The 25,765-nt window shown below is 49.9% G+C and overlaps 1 protein-coding gene across 1 annotated transcript in view; it reads left to right on the forward strand.

The window, feature by feature from the left end:
• Positions 1–2,712: 2,712 nt before the first annotated feature.
• RIMBP2 (RIMS binding protein 2) overlaps positions 2,713–25,765 on the forward strand; it is a 114,211-nt gene continuing 91,158 nt past the window's right edge. The window contains exons 1-3 of the mRNA XM_089894336.1: positions 2,713–2,923; positions 5,794–5,883; positions 14,178–14,300. Coding sequence (XP_089750462.1) covers positions 2,768–2,923; positions 5,794–5,883; positions 14,178–14,300 — 369 coding nt within the window. The 5' untranslated portion in view covers positions 2,713–2,767. The remainder of the gene's footprint in view (positions 2,924–5,793; positions 5,884–14,177; positions 14,301–25,765) is intronic.

Consider the following 25,765-nt stretch of genomic DNA (forward strand, 5'->3'; position numbering starts at 1 on the left):
TATTCCTTTTAGATTTCATGGAAATAAAAAAATACCAAAATTTTCTTTTCATAGACCACCCCTCAAGACTGTATCTTCAGCCCCCAGCCTGAGGAACGCTGTCCCAGGTCTCCCAGGACACCCACTCCTCCCAGCTGGAGGCATTTCTGAGCCCATTGGCAGCTTCCGGGACCAGGAAAGCTGCAGGACATTGCTCTTCAGAAAGAGAGTTGGGGGCGACAAGGGTGCAGGGAGCAGCGTGGTCCAATGCTCCGGAGCTGCCCCACCTGCTACGTGGAGGTTACCTGTTCAGGTTACTTAACCCTTGGTGCCTTAGTTTCTTTGTATACCAAGTGGGGATAGTAGTGTCCACCTCACAGAGATGTGAGAATTGGATGAGCTTTTAAAAGAAAAACAAGGAAGCAACGAGCTTAGATCAGCTCCTGGCTCGGAGTAGGAGCTCCGTGCATTGCAGCCGCGATGTAATTGAATGTGCATTCATCTCCCCTCACGTGGTCTCATCCCCGAAGTGCTTTGTGCTTCTCTCTTGCCCTCGCTCCTTCCCAGTGTGGCCTGCCGCTCGCATGAGCGTCACCACCTGCGGCCTTAACTGGATTTCCCGCGAGTGTCCCTGTTTCCATCACCCACCAACAGCCACTTACCTGCAGGAGGAGGGTGGAGCCACTGGGTTTTGTTACCTACCTCTGCTGCTGCCCGAGCCTGCACCTCCTCCGCCTTCCCGCGGCCACGCACATCCCTCGGAGGCTCATCTTGGGCTCTCTTCTCCTGTTCAACTCAGTATTCTTCCAAGAACTACCGACTCTCAGTTTCTGGACCTCTCCTGTCTGTCACGCGGTGACCTCTGCTATTCCATCCTCAGCACCTGTCTTTGTATTTTTATTTTATTTTTGAAAACTTTTTAAAACTTTCTATTTTTTTGTTGAAGTAGAGTTGATTTACAGTGTTTCAGGTGTACAGCAAAGTGATTCAGTTATGCATATATATTTATATATTCTTTTTCAGATTCTTTTCCATTATAGGTTATTATAAGATACTGAGTATGTTTCCCTGTGCCACACAGTAGATCCTTGTTATTTATCTGTTTTACCTATATAGTAGTGTGTATCTGCTAATCCCAAATTCCTAATTTATCACTCCCCCGCTTCCCCTTTGGTAACCATAAGTCTGTCCTCTATGTCTGTAAGTCTATTTCTGTTTTGTAAATAAGTTCATTCGTATCACTTTTTTTTATAGATTCCACACATAAGTGACATCAGATGGTATTTGTCTTTCTCTGTCTGACTCACTTCACTTAGTATGATCATCTCTAGGTCCATCCATGTAGCTGCAAATGGCATCATTTCATTCTTTTCATGGCTGACTAATATTCCATTGTATATACGTGCCGCATCTTCTTTATCCATTCATCTGTCGGTGGACATTTAGGTTGTTTCCATGTCGTGGCTATTGTGCATAGTGCTGCTATGAACGCTGGGATGCGTGTGTCTTTTTGAATTAGAGTTTTCTCCAGATATATGTCCAGGAGTGGGATTGCTGGACCATATGGTAGTTTTAGTTTTTTGAGGAACCTCCATACTGTTCTCCATAGCGGCTGCACCAACTTACATTCCCACCAACAGTGTGGGAGGGTTCTCTCTCAGCACCTCTCTTGAAGGTCACGGGGGGCGTCTTCAATGCTGCACCCACTAAGACCACGTCCATCCTGTGGTCCTTGCCTGGCTTGGGTAGCATTTGATGCTGTGGACCCTCATCCTCAAGTTTGTGCTTCCTTAGCTTATAGGACGTCACACTCCTTGTTTCCCATCACTCCTGCCCAGCCCTTTGCAGGAGCCTCTTCTTCTGCCCATTGTAATATCTGTGTCTCTCTCACTCTGTCCTGGGTCCTCCCTTTAGTCGCACTGGCAGATGGCACTCACTCCCGTGACTCAGGCTTCAGGGGTAACTGGTCCCAGGGGTCCTCAACTCAGTACCAGAGCTCTCTGATCAGCCTTCTGGGAGCTGGTCCTAACCTCCAAATGTTCATCTACAAAGTGGAAAAAAGGACTGTGCCCTTTTCTATCTGTGGTTGCAGACAACTAGATTCGACAAACTGTGTGTTTTGATTCCTACAGGGTAGACCCTGTCTCATGCATCCACTGTTTGGTGAACCCTAAACCCTCTTACTCGGATGGTTTTAAATGTAAAGTATCCAAGACTCAATCTGCTCCCATCACGATGTTGAGAATCTCCCAAGGACAGGAAAGCTGTACCATTTCCGAAGAAGTGAACAGATACACAGAGGCTGGTTTTTCTCTCTTAACAATCGTTATTTCAGGTCGGGAAGACTGAGCTAAAGGGTGATTTCATACAGCTGGTGTTCGGAAAGTTCTTTGTTATCACAGTCCTAGTGATGCATGAGTCACTGGCTTTGCATCTCCAGGCGGTGGGCGTGGGCTGTCAGATTCAATTCCTGGGCCCTCAGGATGTGGTCAGTAGTCAACCGTGTCAAACCCCCAGCACAGGGGAAGCCAGTGTGGCGCAGATCACACTGTAGCGGGGGGAGGTGTGTGTGCACACCTGTGATCTGGGCGCTGGTGTGGCCGGCCGCCTTACCCCAGGCTGTGAAAAACCTCGTCACTCAGCAGGAGTGTCAGATTATATTAAGTCCTCACCGTCCCCCTCCTCCTGTGAATTGTCATAGCTTGTGCACCCGCGCCTGTTGGCGAGTCTCATTTTGTCGTGTTGCAACTAAAAGCCCACATCTTTGGGGGGCCTTCTGGTCTCAAGCATGCGACCGGTACGTGAGGTGTTCCGGCTCTTGCTTGGCAGCCCTGCTTTGGTGGCACTGGTTAATCCAGAAGGGCTAGGTTTAATTGGAGCGGTGACAGCTTCCCCGGGTGGGCAGCTCTGGTCCTGCACGGTGTCAATGATGAAAGCTTCCAGGGTAAGTCTTGCTGCTTCTCAGCATCTTAATAGGACTGGAAGCGTGAGCAGTAGGCTTTTTCTGAATTTTCCCCTGAGCAACGCAAGATGCATGCATGTCTGAGGAGCATCCGTGCTCTGTTACTCCAAAGGGCGGGAGGACCGATGTCTGCTGTCACCGCAACACGGAGGGCGAGACCACATGTGTCCCCTGCCCCATGCTCGCCTCTCGGCTTTTTCAGGGGTGATCGGCAAGTCTGGATAAATGAGATGCTATAATCTGGCAAAGAAATCGCATAGTCTGTGTGGCTTACGTGGCATCTTCACCCTTCTTTGGGCTTTTACCTGGATGTGTTGATTGCTGAATGGGTTCTTTCAGCATCACTGTTTGAGGGGCTTTGCCTTCTACTGAGGAGTTTTCTGTGGGGTGCAGGATTGTTCGTCTGGGGATGAGTTTGCTTTTCAGCAGCTCTTTCTGTTCCCAGCTCCTCTCGGCTGGGGAGCCAGTACAGTAAGCTGTACCCCAATTGCCGATTCATGCTGGGACTGATTTGGGGAAGCGATGGGCACGTGTCCCCCCTTTTGCCTGGTGACACTGTGGATCGGTGCTTCCCGGACTGGATTTAGATCCTGGGCTTTTTTTCTTGTGAAGATTGATTTTATCAGGTTAAGCAGCTGACCTTGATCACTGAGATGGAATATAGGTAAAATAGATGAATGTAACTTTTCCACAACCACCGTAAAACCGGATGAAAGAGTCAGCGCTGCTTCTCTTCCCGACGTTCCCTTCTTGCAAAATCCACTTTTCTAGGGCAGTTGCAGAGGGAGGTGATGGTGGATATGGCAGAAAGCGGAAGGTGTGGACAGTGACAGTGGTGCCTCCAGTGGGGAAGGGGACCTCTGCTTGAGCTGCCGTCGCGCGCGGGGAAGTGCTTGGTGCTCTACGAGAACCATCTCCTTTAATCCTCCCAAAGGCTGCTTGGGTAGACACTTCTACATCCTTCCGTCTTAGAGAGTGTAGAGATATCGGACAACCTGCCCGAGGTCACAGGACAACACACGGAGGAGCTAGAGTTTGTATTTAGCCAGTTTGACCTCCGAACTGACATTCTAACCCTGTTTAAATTTGCTCCTGTAACTCCCTGAGACACGGCCACCGTAGTTCACCTTGGGGCATCCAAGCCCTCCAAGTCCAGGAGTCAGGTGTCTGGATCAGTGCACCCATCCCTGTGATTGCTGGTGACTCTCACACGTGGCACATCTCAGAATGTCTCCAGGTTCTTCAGGGAGCTGGCAGGGGACTCCACTGTAACTGCTGGACTTAAGAAAGACAACCATGAACTTATGCCGCTGGGGACATCTCAGAGGAGGGAGGCACTTTCCCACAGGTTGGGGATCATTCTTTTCCAGAACCAGACCCCGCGGGTGAGGCGCGTAGAGATTGCTTCCATGTGCTTCATCACCATGGAAACCTGGGAGATGCCATGGAGAGGAGGAGATCTTAATGACGGTGGCCGAGGGGAAGGGGGCTTGACTGAAATACGGGACCTGAAAACAGCCAGGAGGAGCCTTTCTTCCTGTGGGAGGCGTTCAAAACCGTGTGATTCCTGCCCCTTTCCTGTCGTGAGTGTGAACGAGCTCAAATTCAGAACTCTCAGAGTATTGCAGAGGAGATTCCCAGGCCAGTTCAGACGCGGGTGCTCCCCAGATAGTAACTCACCGAGGAGGTGAGCAGAGAACACACTTGTTTTCAAGCAAACAAGAAAACTGCAGACCTGACTACTGGTGGCCGTTGCCGTCACCTTCCACAGTGGGCCACTAATCGTCCCTGTTGCTGCTTCCTTATGCTTTCTGAATGGACGTCATCCCTTCCTTTATCTTTGCAAGGACCCTCAACTTTGCTCACTGATGTCATTGTCAGGTTGCTTTGTCATTTTTATTTCTTCTGGAGTCAATTCACCCTGGTTACCAATTTTGTTAAATCTCTTTAGTAGTGTGAGTTTTCTTTCTGTGTTTTGGAATTTCTATTTTCAGACTCACCTTCATGGGACATTTTTACCCCCGATCTATCTCTTTCTGTGCTCATCTTACTTCTTTGTAGTCCTATCCCACCCTGTGGACGCTCCCAGTTTTACTACTGGTAGCTCAGATTTCCTGCACAGGTGATATCACTGAGCCAGGGGGGTCTGGTCCCTCTGCCTCTCCAGGGAATTCCCTTATGTGAGCTAGAGCTCTGGGGTTGGGGACTTGACCTCAGTCTCGGGTCAGGTGGTGACCTTTGCTCAGGTCTCTAGCCTCAAGTGGGATGCTTCCAGTCCTGCGTAGCAAGAAAAATTGGGGTCCTCATTCTCTCTGCCCATTTCTGGACTCAGAGTCTGGCGGGTCCTGGGAGTTCCACCACCACACGTGTTCCAGCCATCCACAGTCCTCGTAGATTTTTATCTTCTTTTGGAGCAAGGCAGTTATCTACCGTTTATTATGGCAATGTGTTTGGAGCAGTGTTTGTGAGGAGAGGGGGCGGGTCAAAGCTTGAGATAAACTCCAGTTGGAGAGCAGTTCTGTTGCCGCTTTAGGACACAAACGTGTAATGCAGGTCAGCACACCGTGTATCGGATGTGAATTATCTTCTCACACTTCACTACAGGCTTTATAGATATTATTTTATCGTCTGCTAGTAACGTCATCGTAAAGTATCATTCCTCCCGTTTTATAGAGTAGGAAACTCATGGCTCGGAAAGAAGAGAAGAAACCGGTCCAATACCACAAGCCTTGTGAATCGCAGAACCACACCCAACCCACATCTAATTTCAAATCAGAACCTTTCACCACTGTGTTCCACGTGTCTCTGGAGGTTGGGGCTTCATCTCACCATGCCCTTTCCTTTTGTTCTAGGAAAATGCACTGAAGGATGCTGCCCAGGGAGACCATCGCCTGAGACCCCATCATGCAGGCCTTCCCGCAAGGGCCCGGCAGCTGGACAAGGTAACCAACAGCCACTATTGACGGGCCACCGGGAGGGGGGCTGTCAGGCAGGGACCTGGGGAAGGCGAAGAGGGAGACTCACTGCAGGCCACCCAAAGGAGGGTGGCCGGGACCCTGGGTCCCGCCTCTTATATTTCATCATGTGGCCACTGCACGAAGCACTTGGGAAATGTCTCGTTTGCTGTCTGCTAGGTATCCCTACTTAGACGTCTATTCGGTCACATCGGGGCCAGAGCAAAACTTCCCATGTCCAATCCCCAAACCATTGCCTCTCCTAGTTTTCTCATCCCAGTGCCTGGCCATCGCCCAGCTGCTCAGGCCAAGATGCTGGGAGCCGGCCAGGATTCTTCCTTTCCTCACCCCTGCACCTCACTCTGAACAGCCCATGCCCACTGTGTCCCACCAATGCAGGCCGCCATTTCTCTGGCCCAGATGCTGAAACGGCCTGCTTACCACCCTTCCTGACATCCGACAGTCATTTTCCGGCAGGATCAAGAGTGATCTGGTGATTCAAGCCAGGCGGTGTTGCTCCTCTGAGTACACTTCCTCCCCAAATAGGAATGCAGCTCATCCCCATGGCCACCACCTTGCTCAGCCTTGTCACCTGCCTCTCGACCTTTGATTCCTGAAGTTCTGTCCACCCTGAACTTCTTTTTGCTCCTCTGACCACCAAGCCTGCCTGGGCAGGCCACGACTTTCCCTGCTTAGAGCTCTACTCCCTTCTTTTCCGATGGCCATCAGCTTCTCGCTCTTCATATGTCAGCCTAAGAGTCACGTCCTCAGCTAGACCTTCCCTGCTTCCCACCTGCGTCCCTCCCTCCTCCTCCTTTTAACCATGTGGCTTCACCTGGCTTTTGTCTTCTTGTGTCTCTTATTACTTGGTCGATCATGTGTCTTCGCTAATGTGTGTGTCTGTCCCCCACCCCGTAAGAATGTCACCTCCCAGGTAGCAGAGGTCTTTGCCTTCATATCCATCGCCGTATCCCCAGCACCTGATCTAACAGGACACAGTGGTGCTCAGAGTAAATATTAGTTAACGATTGGTTGGTGGTTTGGAGTCGCTAATTTCACAGATGTACTAAAGCGTATTTCAGTTACTATAAAAATAAGAGCTTTCTTGATTACACACTTATTTTCCTGCCTTCCTGTTTGGCCTTTTTTTTTTTTTCTTCTCCCCCCCCGCCCCCCGCAAAAGTTGTGCTTTTCAGAAAATAGCAAGTGTTGGTGGGAATGTAAAATGGTGCAGGGACTACTGAGAACAGGATAGCAGATCCTTAGCAAATTAAAAATGGAGTCACACCATGAACCAGCAACTCCACTTCTGGAGATACACCCAAAAGAATTAAAAGCAGGATTGAGAAGCAGTGTTTGTCCACCCCTGTTCATAGCAGCATTATTCATAATAGCCAAAATGTGGAAGCCACCGTGTCCCTCTACAAATGAATGGATAACAAAAGGTGGTCTATACATACAATGGACTGTTGCTCAGCCTTTAAAGGAAGGAAGCTCTGACAGCGGTGCTGCAACACGGGTGAACCTTGAGGACATTATGCTCAGTGAAAAAAGCCAGTCACAGAAGGACAAACACTGTAGGATTCCACTTACATAAAGTCCCTAGAGCAGTCAGATTCCTAGAGACAGAAAGCAGGATGATGGGTGCCGGGGCTGGAGCGGGGGATGGGGAGTTAGTGTCCAATGGGGACGGAGTTTCAGTTTGGGAAGATGAGAAAGTTCTGGTGGTGATGATTGCACGACTATGTGACCGTACTTCATGTCACTGAGCTGTACACTTAAAAATGGTTAAGACGTTAAATTTTATGTCATGAGTATTTTACCACGATTAAAAAAAAAGATGTGTTTTTTCTACACCCCCAACTCTCCCTTTAGTTCCCCTTGCCCCCTATTCCTGCCAGGCCCTGTGTCCTCTGTCCTTTTTCCTTCCAGACAGGAAAGTCTCTGATAAACTCACTCACGCTGAAGTGTGAATCCATAATGAGGCTTAGTGACCTTCTCAGCCCAAGAGTCTTTTTATCTAAACAGGAACAAAGATGAAAAAAAATGGTGGTGGTTTTGGCATCAGAGGCGGGCTGATGACAGGGCTGGGCAAGCTGGCCAGGGGAAGGGTTGATCCTGGGATGGCTTTCTCTCTTTCCTTCTCTTTTTCCTTTTTTTTTCGCTTTCTCTCTTTCGCTCAGATCACTCCATGTGCGCGTCTGTCTGCTCCTAAGCTGGGTTCCTACACCCGGAGTGTGGTCCCTGCTTGGTGATGGCAGACCCAGGTGGTGGGTACCACCACCGTCTCGTTCCCGGACCTGTCTCTCTAGCTACCCTGAGGGGCACCCCTGCTCCCATAGAACTCTCACCAAATCCGACATTATTTTTTCACTTTAAGATTTGAAACTTGTTCCCCTGCTGCCTCCACACTATGGCCTTTTATAAATTTATTTATTTATTTTTGGCTACGTTGGTCTTCGTTGCTGCGCACGGGCTTTCTCTAGTTGCGGCGAGTGGGGGCAACTCTTCGTTGCGGTGCGCAGGCTTCTCATTGTGGTGGCTTCTCTTGTTGCGGAGCTCGGGCTCTAGGAGCGCGGACTTCAGTAGTTGTGGCTCATGGACTTAGTTGCTCTGCGGCATGTGGGATCTTCCTGGACTAGGGCTCAAACCCGCGTCCCCTGCATTGGCAGGTGGATTCCTAAGCACTGCGCCACCAGGGAAGCCCCACCATGGCCTTTTAAACAAAGCTTCAAGGCCCAGAAAATGAGCTCCCTTCAGCATTAAAAGACTCCCAAGAGGGAGGAGATATGGGGATATATGTATATGTATAGCTGATTCACTTTGTTATAAAGCAGAAACTAACACACCATTGTAAAGCAATTATACTCCAATAAAGATGTTAAAAAAAAAAAGACTGCCCTCAGGGACCAGGGTAACTTGGGGATGTGCAAGGGGCAGGTTGGTTTGTGCTGCTGCCGAAAACATACAACCATAGCACCAGATCCACTGGGGGGCCACCCCTGTGACCTGTAGAAACACAAGGAACCTTCCTGGTTCTCTGGAAGACGTCTGGGAATTCCTAGTTCCCCCCGCTGATTCGGGCTTGGATTTGCAGTCTGCTTTTTAGTCGCCTTGATTAAATAAGCAAATTTAATGCTCAGAGCTCTTAATTATTGAGGCAAAGGGATGCAGTCAGTGTGTTCCCTGAAGCCTGCCCAGAAGGGATTGCCTCTTAGGTGCAAAATTGGATATTGGACTATCTGGAATATTGCACTGAATTCCCCTGGGCAGGCAGCCCTGCGGAAGGAAACAAATGAGCTGGGAATGCAGGACACAGTGCAAAGGATGGGGTCAATGCCCTCGAAGCCTGCAAACCAAACTTTTTTTTTTTAAACTGATTTCAAATTTCTTACTTGCCTGGGTTCAAAGGAGCCCATTAAGCTCCCCACCCCCCAAACTGGGCAGCTGTTCTGGTAGCTAACTGGAGGTTCAGGCTACTTTCTCACTGAGTAACTGTTGCCAAATGTTTTAAGCTACTTTCCCACCTGGTGCTACTGCGGCTGCCACCGAAATCTGTATTTTGATATAGAGACGAGTCGAGTGGCGGGATCTGGTGCCTGAGTCAGGAATGCGCCGCTGTGCCTGTGTGTGGTGGGAGGTCCCGGGCAGCAAGCAGGACACGGTGGTACCCATGTTCTGAAGCCAGGTAGTGTGTGGGGTGTTAAGTTCATGACCTGTGAACCTATGACCTGTGAACTCTTTTTACCTGCTGGCCAGAAATCTGAGGTTGGCTGGAATTCCGGGTTCGGTTACAAATGACTGGTATGAACAGTGGTCATGCCACTCCCTAGCTGGTGGTCTCTCTTCTTCATCGTATTACTGAGAAAACTGGGCATCTGTCGGATGCCAGTTTGGGATTCGTGGAGCCACATACCTTTGGCTGGAAAAGACCAGCAGGCACACCTGAGTATCATTATCTATTTTTCCTTTATTAAAAACCAAAATCTTGTAAGGGTCCACTGTTCTTAGCTTTCCACCTTAGGAGGAATTGTCTGGGCTTTTAAGCTTGAACATCTGAGAACTTTTTTTTCTTTTTTGTGGAGGAGGGGAGTTTATAGGTCTTAGTGAAAATCTCTTCCCATCCTTTCTGCTAGTCCGAGACTTCCTTCTCCTTCAGTAGGTAACCTGGCTGAGTTCCCAGGAGAATGTTCTAGTCCAGGTGCCAGGACATAGGTTTGGCTCTATGGGGTTCTCTGGTCATGAAAGTGACCGGCTTTGAGCTCCGGACACTGGGCAGCCGGGGACCAGGGACTTGTGAGCCGATGGGCCTCTCTTCCAAGGCTCCTGGGACGGGCAGGGCTGGAAAGGCCGGCTGGGCAGTGGCGTGAGGTCCTGAGACTCCAGCGCTGCAAGCAGCCCGTTGAGCCGACATTTAGAGTGTTTTTTGTTTGGAGCCTCGGTCCTGTTTCCAGACAGGGTCGGCTGCTACCAGATGAGAGAGAGCCCCCTTCTCTGTGAGAGTCAGCTGCGGTTCTTTCAGCTGCAGGTAGCAGGGACCCAGGCTGGGTGACGTAAACACCCAGGGGGCATTCTTGTTCTCATGCGACCAGCAGTTCCAGAGCCCAGGGCAGAGGCACCTGCTGGAGACGGACGGGGACACAGGCTCCTGCGCCCCTGCAGCGCCGTCCCGCGGGGACCGCGGCTCTTGTGGTCACCGCAGCATTGATGAGGGTCCCATCCTCGCTGCAGCTGGAGCAGCCCAGCCTTTCTTATAAAGCATCGTGTTCACGTGGCGTCATTGCCCCCCAGAGATCCCCGCTGGCCTGTCACGGAGAATGGGGTCACACGGCATCTCAGTCTGGGTCCCTGCCGGAAAGAGATGACACACCTCGAAAAGCAATGGGGAGCGTTACCAAGGGCCATTTAGGTGGGTGTGGGCGAGTTAAGGGAGCTAAGCTGGAGGGTGGCGTGACCAGTGACAGTGGAGGATTTTCATTTCTTGGGAAAGAGCAGAGATTTTCACAAACAGGTATTTTTTTCATGTGAGAGATCAGTCTTTGAGACTTCCAAGACCAATTTAACCTCATGTTTCCAACACTTTCTTTTTCTTTTCCTTTCTTAATTGTGGAGTCACTGGAACCAGACTGGTCGGTGTCAGAAGTCCTAGAATCAAGGTGTCGGCAGGGCTCATTCCTTCTGGAGGCTCCAGGAGAGAATTGCGTTCTCACCTTTTCCAGCTCCTAGAGGCACCCGCATTCCTGGACTCATGGCCCCTTCCTCCCTGTCCAAACCCGGCAGTACAGCATCTTTAAAATCTCTCTTTTCTGACCCGATTCTCCGCCTTCCCTCATCAGGACCCTTGCCATTGCTACACTGGACCCACCAGGATAATCCAGGACAATCTCCCCATCTCAAGATCCTTATCTTAATCACCCCTTCCAAGTCATTTTTGCCATGTAAGGTAACATTCACAGGCTCCAGGGTTAGGATGTGCACATCCTTGTGGGGTCTTTATTCAGCCTGCCTCAGTCTCTCCCCAAATCTATCCTTTTGTCTCCTTACCAGCAGACTTTCTTTCCATTGTTGCAAACCAGGGGAGTGACCTTAATCATTCCGATAAACATAAAGGGGACACAATGGAAAATTTTAAGTCAAAGAAATGCAAAACCACACTCTTGGCATGAGATGATGTGTATTAGATGTATTAAAGTGCAAATGCCAACGACTTCCGGGGCCTTTTAGCTGCCCAGAAGTCCTCTGGTAGATTCTTCCTTGTCCACAGCTGCTATCCTTTAAAGCGGCATCTTCAAGACAAATAAAGCTTGTTTCTTTCCCCCAACAGTATTGCTTTCTGTTAAGTTACTATATACAACGAACACAGTATTTCCCACAACAGAAGCACAGCATTTTAGCTCCATGTGGGGTAAGCGGGATTTATGGGTGGGCCTGACCCTCTAACGTCTGTCCTAACCACCGTTGGCAGCATCCCTGCTGGAGAGCAGGTCTGGTGCCTGCCAGTCAGTTACCAGATTCACATCTGGGTTGTGGTCTGTCTGCAGGCTGGGGATTGGCTATTCTTGGCCAAAGGCCTGGTCAGTGCCCTCGGGAGGGTGATTCCTGACTGCCCCGTGCTCTTATAAGGGACTGGATAAAAACTAAATGTACGGGAATAAATGAGGTCAGCAAACAGAGCCTGAAACCCAAGTCGGAGGATTCCCTACAACGCGTGAATCTGAGTTTCTTGGAAACACCTGACTTATGTGGACTTTGGCTGTTCACTCTGCTTCTCCTCTCTGATGACAGGGAATCGGATCACAAAAGAAAACTCCTTTCCCATCGGAGCTTACATTCTAATGAGGAGAAACCCCAAGAAAAGCATAAACAGCTCACAGGATAATTTCACATAGTGATAAACGCCCGTGGAAAATAAAGCAGGGCAAAGCAGTGAGGGGAAAGGAGGCAGACAGGTGGGGAGGATTTTGGTACCCGAGGGCTTGTCTGAGTAGTGACGTAATTGATGAGAAGGAGCCAGACTGGCAGAGACGGGGGGTGGAGTGGGAGCTGGGTAGGGATGTGCCACAATGGGAAGAGCACGTGCAAAGGCCCTGGGGCGGGAATAAGCTTGGCTTGTTCAGGGGACAAAAAGAGGCCAGGGTGGCTGAGCATGGTGAATGGTTGCGGGTCAGATCAGAGAGGTGGGTGGGCAAGATGCTACAGGACTTTGGGGCCACATCAGGAGTTTGGATTTTATTCTGATTTTCATGGCAGCCCCGGGAGGTTTCAATCAGGAAGCAGCAAGATCTGATTTTTATTCCGGAGAGCTAATGCTGGCCACTGTATGAGACTGGACTTGGGGTATTCGAACACTAGTCCCAAGTCTAGTTTCCTTGATTAGCCAGAACATGAGAAGTGATGGCTTTTCAGCAAAGCCAGTGTTGAGGTTCAAGTGCGGGTACTGCTTAATTCCTATAGGTCATGACATTTTCACAAGGGAGCATTTGAATTTTTCCCCACGTTCATTGCCTGATGCATCATGCTGTAGCAAAATGGTGTGAAAATACCTCTGTGAATCAGATCCCTCTACGACCTCTTAATAACAGCTTCCACGTAACCCTGTTCCATTTAGGAATTCCAAGTGGGCGCCTTCCTTTCTTTCTATGCCACAGAAATTGTAAGGTTAAACGAACACTCTGTACCTAAAGCGTTTGAAGCAGGACTTTTGTAGCTAAAAGAAAAACAAACATGACTTTGTGACAGTCTGTTATTGAAAACATAATTCATGTTGTAATGTTTGGGGAGGAGGGAAAGAAATTAAAATCCTGTGGCTGGGTTAAAGTATGCTGCACAATGAAAAATAAAGGAAAATAAATCAGATAACTTCTCTCGTCAATGGCTGCCCTTATCTGTTTCAAAGAAGCTGGAGGAGAGATTGAGAATCAGTGGAGCCTCCCAGATAAGTTCTAAACGTGGTCCTGGGGGTTGTGGGCTTAGGGTGGACATGATTTCTGAGGTTATTGGAACACCCACCATTCTAATCCATGTGGAGCCTTGTTGCCCCTTTTGTCCACTTTTAAGACAGGGGTGAAAATTTTAGACAACAGAAATTAGTATGGCTCGACAATTTGGGTAACATTTTGTCTGTTAGGACTTTCAGTTCAGACGGACAGAAGACAATTCAAATTGGTACAAGCAAACCAAGGGAATCTGTTGGCCCAAGTAACAGGAAAGGAGAACATTAGCTTCAGGTACAGCTTGATCTAGGTGCTCAAGTGATGTCATCAGGACCCTACTTCTCCCTCGGCATCTCTTGGCTCTATTCTCAGCTGAGTTCTTCCCTCATGATGGCACATGGCACTGTAGCTCCTGCCTTTGTCCTCAACTTTCCAAGTCCAGAGGGCAAAAGAGAGAGTCTCTTCCCAGATTCTTACACAAGGCCAATATCTCATTCTCCGCGGACGCACCTGGGTCCTGTGCCCTGCCCCAACCAATCACCATATCCAGGGCATGGGATTACACTGATTGGCCAGACCTGGGTCACATTCCCAGTCCCGAGCCAATCACTGTGGCCATGGCGAGGATGGGCGGGATGAAGAGGGAGGCTGTGTGCTGACTGGCCAGCCTTTGGTCACACGTATTCACCCCAGCAGGAGTGGGCCCACCATGAAGTCCATGACTGAGGATGACAGAGGGGAAGAGTCTCCAAAAAGGGGAGGTGACAAATGACAGCTGGGGACAAATACCCACCGCAGCTCCTATGCATGTTGTAAACAGCCCCTTCTCTCCATCCTTGCTACTTGTAGGTGAAAGCAGAGTATGCTCGACTTAAACACACGCTCACCATAGTGACCAGAGAACGCGATTTGGCCGTGAAGGAGAAACACCAACTCCAAGCCAAGCTGGAGAACCTAGAACAGGTCCTAAAGGTAGGATGGGCTTCACTTCCGCTTTCCTGAGCGTGAGCGTGAAGAAGGAGGGGCTGCGGAATTCCAAAGCAGAATGTGGTTGAAACTCCTTCTGAGTTTCAAAATCATCAAAATTCAGGGCTCTTGGCGCTCCTTTTACCCTCTCTGTGGCATACAAAGCAATAAATAAGAAAATTTGAATGTTTCTGGAAGCGATCCTGTAAAACCTATTATGCGTTTCCATTTCTTAGGAATGTTAAACACTGCTGAACAAGAGATGGTAGGCAGCGCTCCAGAATGGAAATTGGGCTTATGTTGAAGACCAGAGGTGTCTACCTTTGGTTTTTCAAACTTCATGAATTTTAAACTTTTCTTCAGTTGGTTAACGACCTTTGTCATAAAGAGAATAGCTAAGTCAGAAAATTGCTTTATCAGGGTACAGGTAATTGGATAGCTTCATGCATTCTTGATGAGCTGGGATCTCCTTCAATATTTAATGGGTGGGTTGATTTGCTATTGATGTTACTGAGTTAACCTGTATGAATTCTTTGGCTTTTTTTTTTTTTTTGAGTGTTAACACTTTATTGGATTCTCATAGTGGGAAAAAATATTTAAACATAAAAGACTAAAATAACCATCCCCTGCAGTCCTACAATCTAGTACCTGGATTAAGCCTTTGTATTTCACACGCATGGAACAGAGCTATGCGGCACCCGCCCACCCTCCTGCATACCTAGATTAAGGCTTTGTATTTCACAGGCATGGAACAGAGCTGTGCGGCACCCGCCCACCCTCCTGCATACCTAGATTAAGCCTTTGTATTTCACACGCGTGAACAGAGCTGTGCGGCACCCGCCCACCCTCCTGCATACCTAGATTAAGGCTTTGTGTTTCACACGCGTGAACAGAGCTGTGCGGCACCCGCCCACCCTCCTGCATCAGGAAGTGAGTTTAGCCGCATCCGTAGCCTATTTGGGGGAAACTTCTAGAACTCTGAGGGGCCGCAGCTCAGTGGTTGGCTGGGGCTCTTCGGTGGGGGGAGCGGGTCCGGGGCTGCTTCCGGGGGTGATGAAAATGTTCTGGAATTAGTGTGATGGGTGCAGAACCTTGTGAGTGCGCCAACACCTCTGAAATGTACACCTTCAAAGGGCGAATGTTAGGGTATGTGAATTACATCTCACATGTAATAGGGAAGTTGCCCCATTCTCTCGTTGCTGGCCCTGAAGAGGAACCACGCCCCTCGTGTGGCTCTCAGGAGGTGGCAGATCTGTACCCAGTGCTGGTGGCATGTAAGATGCCCCCGTGTGTCCACCTGACACTCTCTGGAGGAAAGGCCAAGGCTAACCCTGACCATGCTGCTTTTTGCCATTTGTTCTGAGTTTAGAACGTAGCCGTAAAGGAGTGAGATGCCACCATGTAATTATTCATTTCAGCAGGCTGCCTCGACCGCTGACTGCAAGTTCTCTGAGGCACAAACCGTGCTTCATTCAACTCTCTACCTGTAAGGCTTGGGTTTAATGAAAGTCAGGGTTTGGTGAATTCAGTGGCGGATGGGCTGGGAATCCAGGTGCCCCCGGGGGCTTTGCTGAGGGTCTATTGGAGTAAATTCAGCATGAAGGACAGTGTACGTGACTACGGCCCCAGGAGATATTTGACCATCTGGAGACATTTTTGATGGCTGGGACCGGGGAGCGGGCTATTAGCATCACGTGTGCAGAGGCCGGGGATGTTGTTAAGTCTCCTACGATGCACAGGACCGCCTCCACGGCAAAGAAATAAGTGGCCCAAATTGTCATTGGCACCGAGGGTGAGAAGCTCTGTGAATTAGTTTGTTACTGTTGCTGTAACAAATTGTCCCAACGTGAAATAAAACAAATGTGTTCTCTTACAGTTCAGGAGGTCAGATCCAAAATGAGTCACACGGGCTAAAATCAGGGTGTCAGCAGAGCTGCCTGCCTTTCGGAAGGCTTTGGGGAGACCCTTCCCTGCCTTCCCCACCTTCTGGTGGCTGCTCCCAGCCCCTCCCTGTTATTAGAAGTTGCTAATTGCAGAGCCAGCGATTAGCATCTTCTCTCCTCTCTGACCTGCTGCCTCCCTCTTATGAGGACCCTGCGATTACACTGCATCCACTTGGATGATTCCCACATCTCAACGTCCTTAACTTAATCACATATGCAGGGTCCCTTTGTCGGGTAAGGTGACATAGTCACAGGCCCCAGGGACTGGGAGGTGGACATCTTTGGGGAACATTATTCAGCCTGCCCTACCCCTAGAGTATTTCAAGGAGGTGACCAATAGCACTGATGCTACCTGTGGGTAGAGGAGGCCCCCTTTATAATTTCAGGGTGTGAAATTCCCGTCTTTGTCTCCTGCCTGCCAGGCTTCAGGCCAGTCTCTCCTGCTACCTGGAGTGGGTGAAAGGCTGTGCATTGTCACTGGCCTCGTGGGGCCCGCCGTCCTTCCTTCTGACCTGGGGTTTGAGCCTCATCACCAGGGCCTTGCACACGTGGAGACACCCCGAGTTCACGTCCAGGTTCTGCCCATGGCGCCCTGCAAACAGCCCTCTCCTCGGCTGCCCACCCTGTCCAGGGGGTACACCCCAGGGGTGTCACCTGCCCTTCTGGGGGGCAGACTAGGGAGGGGGCCTGTGCAGGAGCTGGCGGGGGAGCTTGGGGGCTTTGAGGCGGGGGCATTCCAGGGTCTGGGGAGCTGGACTGTGGTCCAGAGGGGAGCGGGTGGGCTCTGGATGGGCGTGTCCCTCTGGCCCCCTTTCTAAGGGTGGAATTGGGTAGCTGATGGGCAGGCTGTGAGCAGCCATCAGGGGACACGGTCATGTTTGTCACCAGGAAAGCAGCAAGAGGGGGAGAGTTTGGAGGCTGTGAGGGGCCCAAAGGGACAAGTGACAGCGTCACAGGGCCGGGGTTCTGACCCTCGCCTTCTCTTGGTCACCACCCCACACGGTGCTGTTTTAGTCTGTTCTTCACGGGGTGGCCAGAGCAGTACGGTCCAAATCGAAGTCAGGTCCCAGCACCATCCGCAAACCATCCGCAGGACCCGCCAGCCCAGCTCACTTACCCAAAGCCTGGCGCCTCCCTGGTCACAGCCCTGCAGCGTGCAGCTGCCCTCGCCTCTCGGGACCCCTGTCCTCCCCTCCCGCCCTGACTCCATCCTCCCCCATCGCCCTGCCCCTTTCCTGGCTCTGATCCCGGAGCAAAGCCAGGCCCTGAGCGCCTTCTCCATAGAGTTCTTCTCAGTACCACTTCAGTGAGTGACTGATGCTGGGGCCAGGCTGGCCTGGGGCAGGGGCCTTGTTGGGAGCAAATGGAGCTCTTTCTCAAAAGAGTTTTGCTCTGTGCAAAAAGGGAGAGAAAGAAGACCCGGAGATGAGGAGAGGCATGTCCTTTGCAAGGGGTTGATTCCATGGCAGGCGAAGGAAAGCGCATGCCTTGAAAATTTGCAAAACCCTGTGTGATCTGCCCTTTCCCACACCCAGCACTGAGAGCCTGTGGGGCTGAGAGCAAGGAGGGAAAGGTCGGGGAGGTGATGATTCCACTACAGTGGCTGAACTCCCTGGGCTCCGGGACAGAACCTGCCGAACTTTGCTGCTTTCAGAGAACGCCCCCAAGCGGGGTAGCTGCATGTTGTATCAGCATCGCCTCAGTTTGGACCGATTGAAAGCACAGCGATTTCCATGTTCTCCTTCTGATACTTTGCTCATGATAATAAAAGGGCTCTTCAAGATCGACCTTCTTTCTGTTTTGCAATTTGGTGGTTGTATTTTATTTTAAATTTATTTCATTGAGGTAGAGTTGATTTACAATGCTGTGTTAATTTCTACTATACAGCAAAGTGATTCAGTGATACAGGTAGATATTCTTTTTCATCTTCTTTTCCACGATGGTTCATCCCAGGATATTGAACATAGCTCCCTGTGCTCTACAGCAGGACCTCGTTGTTTATCCATTCTAAGTGTAATCGTTTGCATCTGCTAACCCCAAACTCCCAATCCATCCCTCCCCACTCCACCTTAGCCTTTCTTTTTTTCTTTTTTTTTTTTTGCGATACATGGGCCTCTCACTGTTGTGGCCTCTCCCGTTGCGGAGCACAGGCTCCGGACGCGCAGGCTCAGCGGCCATGGCTCACAAGCCCAGCCGCTCCGCGGCATGTGGGATCCTCCCGGACCGGGGCACGAACCCACGTCCCCTGCATCGGCAGGCGGACTCTCAACCACTGCGCCACCAGGGAAGCCCCTTTCTTTTTTTCTTGAGCGGCAAAGCCCATCAGTGGGCGATGGGGAAGGGAGGAGGTGATTGCCATGCTGGGCGGAGATGCAGCTGACTTGGCTTAGAAATTCCTGTCGTTGCTGTAAACTTGGGCAAAATGATGACCTTCCATTTCCAGAAGTTGCCTGGACATCCCCAGAACTCCCGGAGTGTGATGTATGGTCTCTAGTTGTCATTGATTTGAACGGAATTTGATCCCCAAACCAGGGTCGATCAGCATGATTCGCTGAGAACCAAAGAGAACTTGCCCAGGCTCGGGGGCCACGTGAGGGGGAGGTTGGGTGGTGCAGGATTCCAATCTCAACCTGTCTGCCGCCGAGCCTGGACCGGCTGGCTAACCCCTGACCCTCATCTGGGAGAAGCAAAAATGCTGAGCTGCTAGTTTGGGGTAGGGACTGGTGAGCGGCCCGCAGAATCACACTGTCACTGGTTTTTACCTGATTGTGAATGGAATGTCTGTTTTCCTTCAAAATACAAAAACTATTCCTAAAACAGAGAAGACAGGATTTGGGGCTGTTTTCTAAACAATCCAATGAGAATAATACCCCCTGCACGAACCAAACCAAAAATAGTTAACCTGATGTGAATTCGTCCTGATTTTTATACTTTTAAAAATAATAATTGATGAGCTCATTATCTATGTATATGTTTTTATCATGCTTCTTTCCAAGAATATCGTCAAATCACCAAAACCGTCACATGTAATAGAACATGCTCAAATGGTATGAATGGAAGTGAAAAATTCAGATAAAGAGAAAGGAGAATTCAAGCATGCCAGCCTGGAGGTTAGACACAGTTACTCTAAGATTCTAATTTGGCCTGTGTTTCCATGCAGCCTGGATATAAAAGGACATATAGGCAATTACATAATTCTCACTCCCTAAGAGAGGGGAACCTACTATTTCCCCAGGGAAACGAAGCATGGAGGGCTAAACGTGATTTTCTCACTTGTATGTGTCTTTCTTCGGGGGTTTCTTTGGGGAAACAGACCTAAAGACCGTTTTCCTGAGCTATTAGCAAGGAAGATTGGGAGGAATCATTAAAGCCAGATTCCCCACACCTAGGAAGAACCCAGGGAGAGTTCTTCGTGGTGGGAATTGAAGAATAGGAAAAGTAATGTTCCTGGACCCATTCCTGTTCTACGGAATTAAAAATAGCAAGAGATGGAAAACATCAGAGTTTGAGCAAAGATGGGATGAGAAGGCTCCCCTTCGCCTGTCCACCTTATCTGGTTGGGAATCACCCCACACCCAGCGACCTTACCAAGAGAAAGGGATGTACCTGTGCATCTCAACAGGGGTCTGCATAGTCAGGACAAACAGTGGTGTCCCTGGCCCACAGTGATTATTACATGACCATTCATTCATTCATTCACTCACTCATTCATTCATACATGTTGATTGAGCACTGCCTGTGTACCAGGCCCGGTTCCCGGCAGCAGGAACATTGTAATTAGCAAAACAGAGTCAACGAGAAGAATCCATGCAGAAAAAGACACGCATTTGTAACATGATGTCAGGCAGTGATAAGTGCTTTGAAGGACAATAAATTCGGGCGAGGCAGTAGGAAGTGATGTAGTGACCCTTTTAAAAAGTAGCTGGAGGGCTTCCCTGGTGGCGCAGTGGTTGGGAGTCCGCCTGCCGATGCAGGGGACGCGGGTTCGTGCCCCGGTCCGGGAAGATCCCACATGCCGCGGAGCGGCTGGGCCCGTGAGCCATGGCGTCCGGAGCCTGTGCTCCGCAACGGGAGAGGCCACAACAGTGAGAGGCCCGCGTACCGCAAAAAAAAAAAAATAATAATAATAATAAATTAATTTATTTATTAAAAGTAGCTGGAAACGACAAGGTCCTACTCTACACACAGGAAACGATATTTAACATCTTACGATAAACCATAATGGGAAAGAATAAGAAAAAGAAGGTCTGTACCTGTGTAACTGAGTCACTGTGCTGCACGGCAGAAATGAACACAGCCTGTACATCAAGTACACTTTAATAAAATAAAGAATGGTTGGGAGGGGGCTTCTCCCAGACACATCAACTGAGCAGAGTGAGTGCCTCTCAGCGAAGGGGGTGCAGGGGGCTTGTCCACTTTCAGGGGAGGAACACCAGGCAGGTGGAAAGTGCAAGGAGCTGAGATGGACAGAGTTTTGACGTGTCCGAGTATCAGCCAGGTGGCTGGTGAACAGGGAACGAGGGGCGGGGCGTGGAAATGAAGCTGAGATTGGGGTGAGGTCTGGCAGTCTTACGAGCCCAAGTAGAAATCCAGGGGTTTTGGAATTTGCTGTAAGTGTCGTCAGACACCTTTGTCACAAACCTGCTGCATAAGAAACCAGCCAGAAGCCCGTGGCTCAAAACAAGAACGATTCGTACCGTTCCCGAGGCTGTGGCTTGGCTGCACGGTGCTGTCGTCTTGGCTGCACTTGGCTGAACACGCAGTTGGCCGGCTATTGGTTGACGCCGGACGGTTTGGGTCAGGGTGACTGGCTTTGTTCCCTGCTGTTCCAGCCCCCAGCAGGCTAACTAAGGCTTCTAAGAGCGGCATAATGGGCCACGAAGGAGAGGGGTGCGCGGGAGGGCGTGGGAGGACCAGGCCGGAAGAGTGCAAGTCCCTCCCTCCCTCCCCCCCGCATCGGCCAAAGCAACTTTCAGGCCGGCCTGGTTTCAAGAGATGCAGGAACAGATGTGACGTCCCCTTACCAAGCCAGTGGATACACACGGCGAGGGGATCGATGCTCCCGGGGCGGGGTGCTGGAGAGCTGATGGACCACACCTGCTTTTCATTTGTCGAGGGTCACTGCAGCGGCCGCACCGAGAGAAGAAGCTGGGGAACGGGTGGGAGCCAGGGGGTGGATTAGGAGGGATTCTCTAGACACGGGATGTGGGTGCTTCGCCCAAGACAGGAGCAGAGGGGAGAGAGAAGCGGTCAAGTTTGTGTATATTTTCAAGGTGAAATCAACAGGATTTGCTGGTGGATTGGCCGTGGGGTATGATAGGGAAGGGCCAAGGGTGATGCCAAGGGCTCAGAAGTGTATTTGGGTGAGGGATGGAGCCGTTGGCTGTGATGCGGATCATTAGGGGTTTGGACTAGGGGTCAGGGAACCCCCTCGTGTTGGAGACGGGGTGCACCGTGAGCAGGGGATCCTTGGTGCGGGAGAACCTCCGTCCTCACGCTGGGGACCACCCTGCTAATCCTCAGGAAGCGGCTTCATTCAGTTATCAGGTGACGTGAAAGGCAGGAACAATTCATTGGGGTTAAAGTGTGAAGCTCTGAAGGCGACCACGGCGTCCTGTCCTTTGAACGTCTGGTGGTCACAGTCGTCATCTAAATTGTGCTGCCTTGTACCTGACACCATCTTCTTCCAAGTTCTCAGAGTGACGGGGGCAGAGGGGACATGCCATTCGGTAAATGAAGAGCGCGCATTTTATGTTGATGTGGTGTCACACAGCTCTGGAGTTGGGCCAACATGCGTTACGCGTCTGTCTGAGCTGATAATTACTCCATTGATCACGTCCATATGTTGGCTTTTTTGTTTCCAAATATCACTGATGGGCCACGTGTCTTCATACTGATAATTCAATTTAGCAAAAGACAACGTGCGCCTTAAGGTCTGTAATGGGTTATGTAAAGCAGGAGTGCACCAGCACATCGATATGTTAATATTTTTTTTCAGCGTCCTTTTTTGCTCTATCAGGGGGGCCGCCAAGTAGCTTTGCACTTGAACAGCCAGAAAAGTAGGACCAGATATGGTGATATTCAGAGGAAAGGGGTCCCAGATGCCTCAGACACTGGTTTCCTGCAGACCTTCCAGTGTAATAGCCCTGATGAAAACCCACACATAAAGACGTACTCAGGACTTCCCTGATGGTCCAGTGGTTAAGACTCTGTGCTCCCAATGCAGGGGGCCCGGGTTTGATCCCTGGTCGGGGAACTGGATCCCAACATGCATGCTGAAACTAAGAGTTTACGTGCCACAACTAAGGAGCCCCCATGCCACAACTAAGACCCAGCGCAACCACATAAACATTAAAAAAAAAAAAAGACACATTCATGCAACAGGTATTTATTGAGCACCTAATACGTGGCAAACACTTCCTAGGTGCTGTCCTTGCTTCTGGCAGAGAGTTGACAGATTGACGTACGTATCAGGGGGTGACAAACACAAGGGGGTAGAGGGTGATGAAGATGAAAGCGCTACTTTATATTCAGTGGTTGGGAAGGTCTCACTGATTATGTGACATGTGGACGGAGACCTGGGTGAAGGGAAGAAGACAGTTGTGAGAAGTCTGGGGAAAGGATGTTCCTGCAGAGGGAACAGCAGATACAGAGGGTTGAGACAGAGGGCCTGCCATGTCTGAGGAACAGAGCAGAGGCCAGAGTTGCAGAAATAGAGTGAAAAGGGGGATAGAAGGTTAAAAGAGGAGGCCAGGGAGACAAATAACTTGAGGTGTGGAAGGCCAAGCCCCCTCCTCAGTCTCAGACACACTACCTCCTTTCCGGTCTCTTCCTGGGGTGCTCCAGCCACCGCAGGGCCTTTGCACTTGCTGTGTCTGCTGTCTGGCTTGCTTTTGTCCTGGTTACCCTCCAGGAGAAGCACAATATGGGCAAGTTCCATATCTTTTTTGCTTATCATTGTATCCTCAGTGCCCAGCCTGGCGTAGAGAAACCGTACAATAAATGTTTGTGGGCTGAACGAATGAGAGAGGGAGGTAGGATAGTCTCAAGTCTGCCTTGCTTACAATAGCCAAGAGGTGAGCCCTCCGCTTTGCAAAGCCTTCAGGCATATATGCCCTCCCTAAGATGGACTGTCCCCTGGTGTCGAGCCACAGCCACCTTGATAAAACAGAAATTGTGTCATGTCCCCGCTGCTTACCGCCCCACCAATTGCTTCTTACTGCACAGCGATGAACATCTAGACTCTTTCCCGCAGGACCCTGTGCTCTCTGGCCCGCACGTAATCCTTCAACCCTCATCCTACCATGACCCCTTACAGCCTGGAGCCGGCTACAGTGGCCATCCCTGTCTTTCTGGAACTTACTGCACTCATGTCCACCCCAGGGCCTTTGCACTTACTGCTTCTTCCACCTGGAAGGCTGTTTCCCTCAGCACTTTGTGTTTCTGACTCTGGGTCAATTAATTAGGTCTTGGTTTCATGTCACTTACTTAGCAATGACTTTCTCGGCCACCTTATCCGTGATAGGAAGTTGCTATCACATCCTCCAATTCATTTTCTTCCAAGAAAACTTATCTTGCTTGTTTTAATTATTTGTATATTGTTTGTTTTCTCCTACCAAAATGTAGCCTCTTTGAGAGAGACTTTGTTTCAGTGCGTAGGACAAAATCTGACATCTAGAAGGCACTTGGTAAATATTGATTGATTGATTAAATTAGTAAATGAATGAATGAGTGAACGTGTGAGCGAGAGACCACATGATACTGACATGGCCTGTTACTGCAGACACCTTCTGCCATCGTGGAGAATAATGGAGCAGGTGAAGTCTTGTGGTCGAGGAAGCTTGTCTAGAAGGATCACTTCTTTGGGGCTTACAAGTGCTTCTGTAAAAATGCAGCCACAAATCAAGTGCAGCCTCTTTCTGGCAGAGACTGAGATTCTCCAAGAGGACAAACCACAGGAGAGTTGGTGATGTCCAGCCTCTGCTCGGCCCAGGTGACTGTCTGGCAAGGGTGTCCCCCCACGGAGCTCCCCACCTTCAGGCCCAGCAACCCCTGGGTTAGGTCTTGGCACAAGTGTCTAACCTTGTGATAAACGGAGTAAACCAAGCGATTTTTCCCTCCGGCTTCTCGGACTCAAGGATTCTGCCAAAAAAAAAAAAAGCCTGGTGTTTTTCATGTGAATTTCCTGTTGCCAGGTATTTAGGATAGTCTAGATCCTCAGCATCTCACCAGCTCCACTGAAATGGAAGAGGAACGTGCAAAGCTCTGGGTTTTGTGTATGATCGGAGCGCATCCTGCCTCTCTTCCCTGTGTCTTCTTACTCAGGACCCGAAAGATGGCTGCATTTGTCAGATGCAACAGAGACGTGTGTCTCTATTTTAGGACAGCATTAGCATCCCGGCAGGGAACGATGCCACACTCCAAGCGCTTAACTTAAGAGAGCTCAACACAGAGACCATTTCGAGAGGCGTGGGCCGGGGGAACCGACAGGGGTGGGAAGGCAGAGAGAGACCAGCAGAGCGGGCAGCTGTTCCCCCCCTTCCCTGGGCCTGCGGGCAGTTCCTGGAGCTCAGTGGGAACCGCAGTCGTGGAGAAGCTACTGGATGGCTCTGTGTGGGGATGAAGAGCGTCCCCCAAATTCACATCCACCCAGAAGCTGTGAGTGTCACCTTTTTTGGAAAAAAGTTCCTGGAGAGAGAGAGAGACTGTGTTTTTCCCTCCCATCCCTACTGATCCACTGGGAAGCCCCAAATCATTTAAGTTTTTGGACATCTTCAGTAAGACCGTGGAGTGAGGTATTTCAACACGGACTTTCACTTAATTTTAAAAAACCATGAGTTAATCAGGACCATCCTTTTCCTTGACTTCAAGGACCCCTGAGCACTTTGTCGACCGGCCGTGCTGGCAGCAGGTTTACAAGGGAACCTTTGCAGCCCCCTTTCCGGCTATCTGACCAGCACGCAGTGCAAATTCTAGAAATCTGACCAGGGGCTATAAAAACATGTTTGATTAATTAAACTTAACCCATTATAGTTTATGATTCAAAGACAAGGGACAAAGTATTCTGGACCAGATTTTGTTCTCACGGTCAACAGATTCGTCAGTCTCAGCGACGATAATCTCATGCTTATTTTGTGTTAATGAACAGCTGATTATCTGGGATGAATAAGTAACTCTGGAGGTGACAATCTTCCCTTATCTCCAGCTCCTTCCCTCTTCCCCTCCCATTACTTTGCATCTGTGCACGGAGATTCATCCTTATACCTACGAACACAAACCTGCCTGCCGTCATTGTCAGGTTTAATTAAGGTTTTGGAGTTCATTTTCTGTGTGCTGATACTCAAATGCCAATAAAACCCTCCAGGGTTCCCTGAACATGAGAATAATGTTTAGGGCTCCATCTCCAGCAAAACCCTTGATCCGAATAGATGATAGTTTTATCTAGATGTTCAGAGACGGGCAAGAAACAGGAAATGTATTGCCTCTGGATCTTCATTCTCCGCTCCTGTCTCCATGGGGAGAGATTTA

Source organism: Delphinapterus leucas, chromosome 14, assembly GCF_059928025.1.
Source record: "Delphinapterus leucas isolate spDelLeu-1000000601 "Yukka" chromosome 14, BTC_Dleu_Yukka2, whole genome shotgun sequence".
In the NCBI taxonomy this organism is placed as follows: domain Eukaryota; kingdom Metazoa; phylum Chordata; class Mammalia; order Artiodactyla; family Monodontidae; genus Delphinapterus; species Delphinapterus leucas.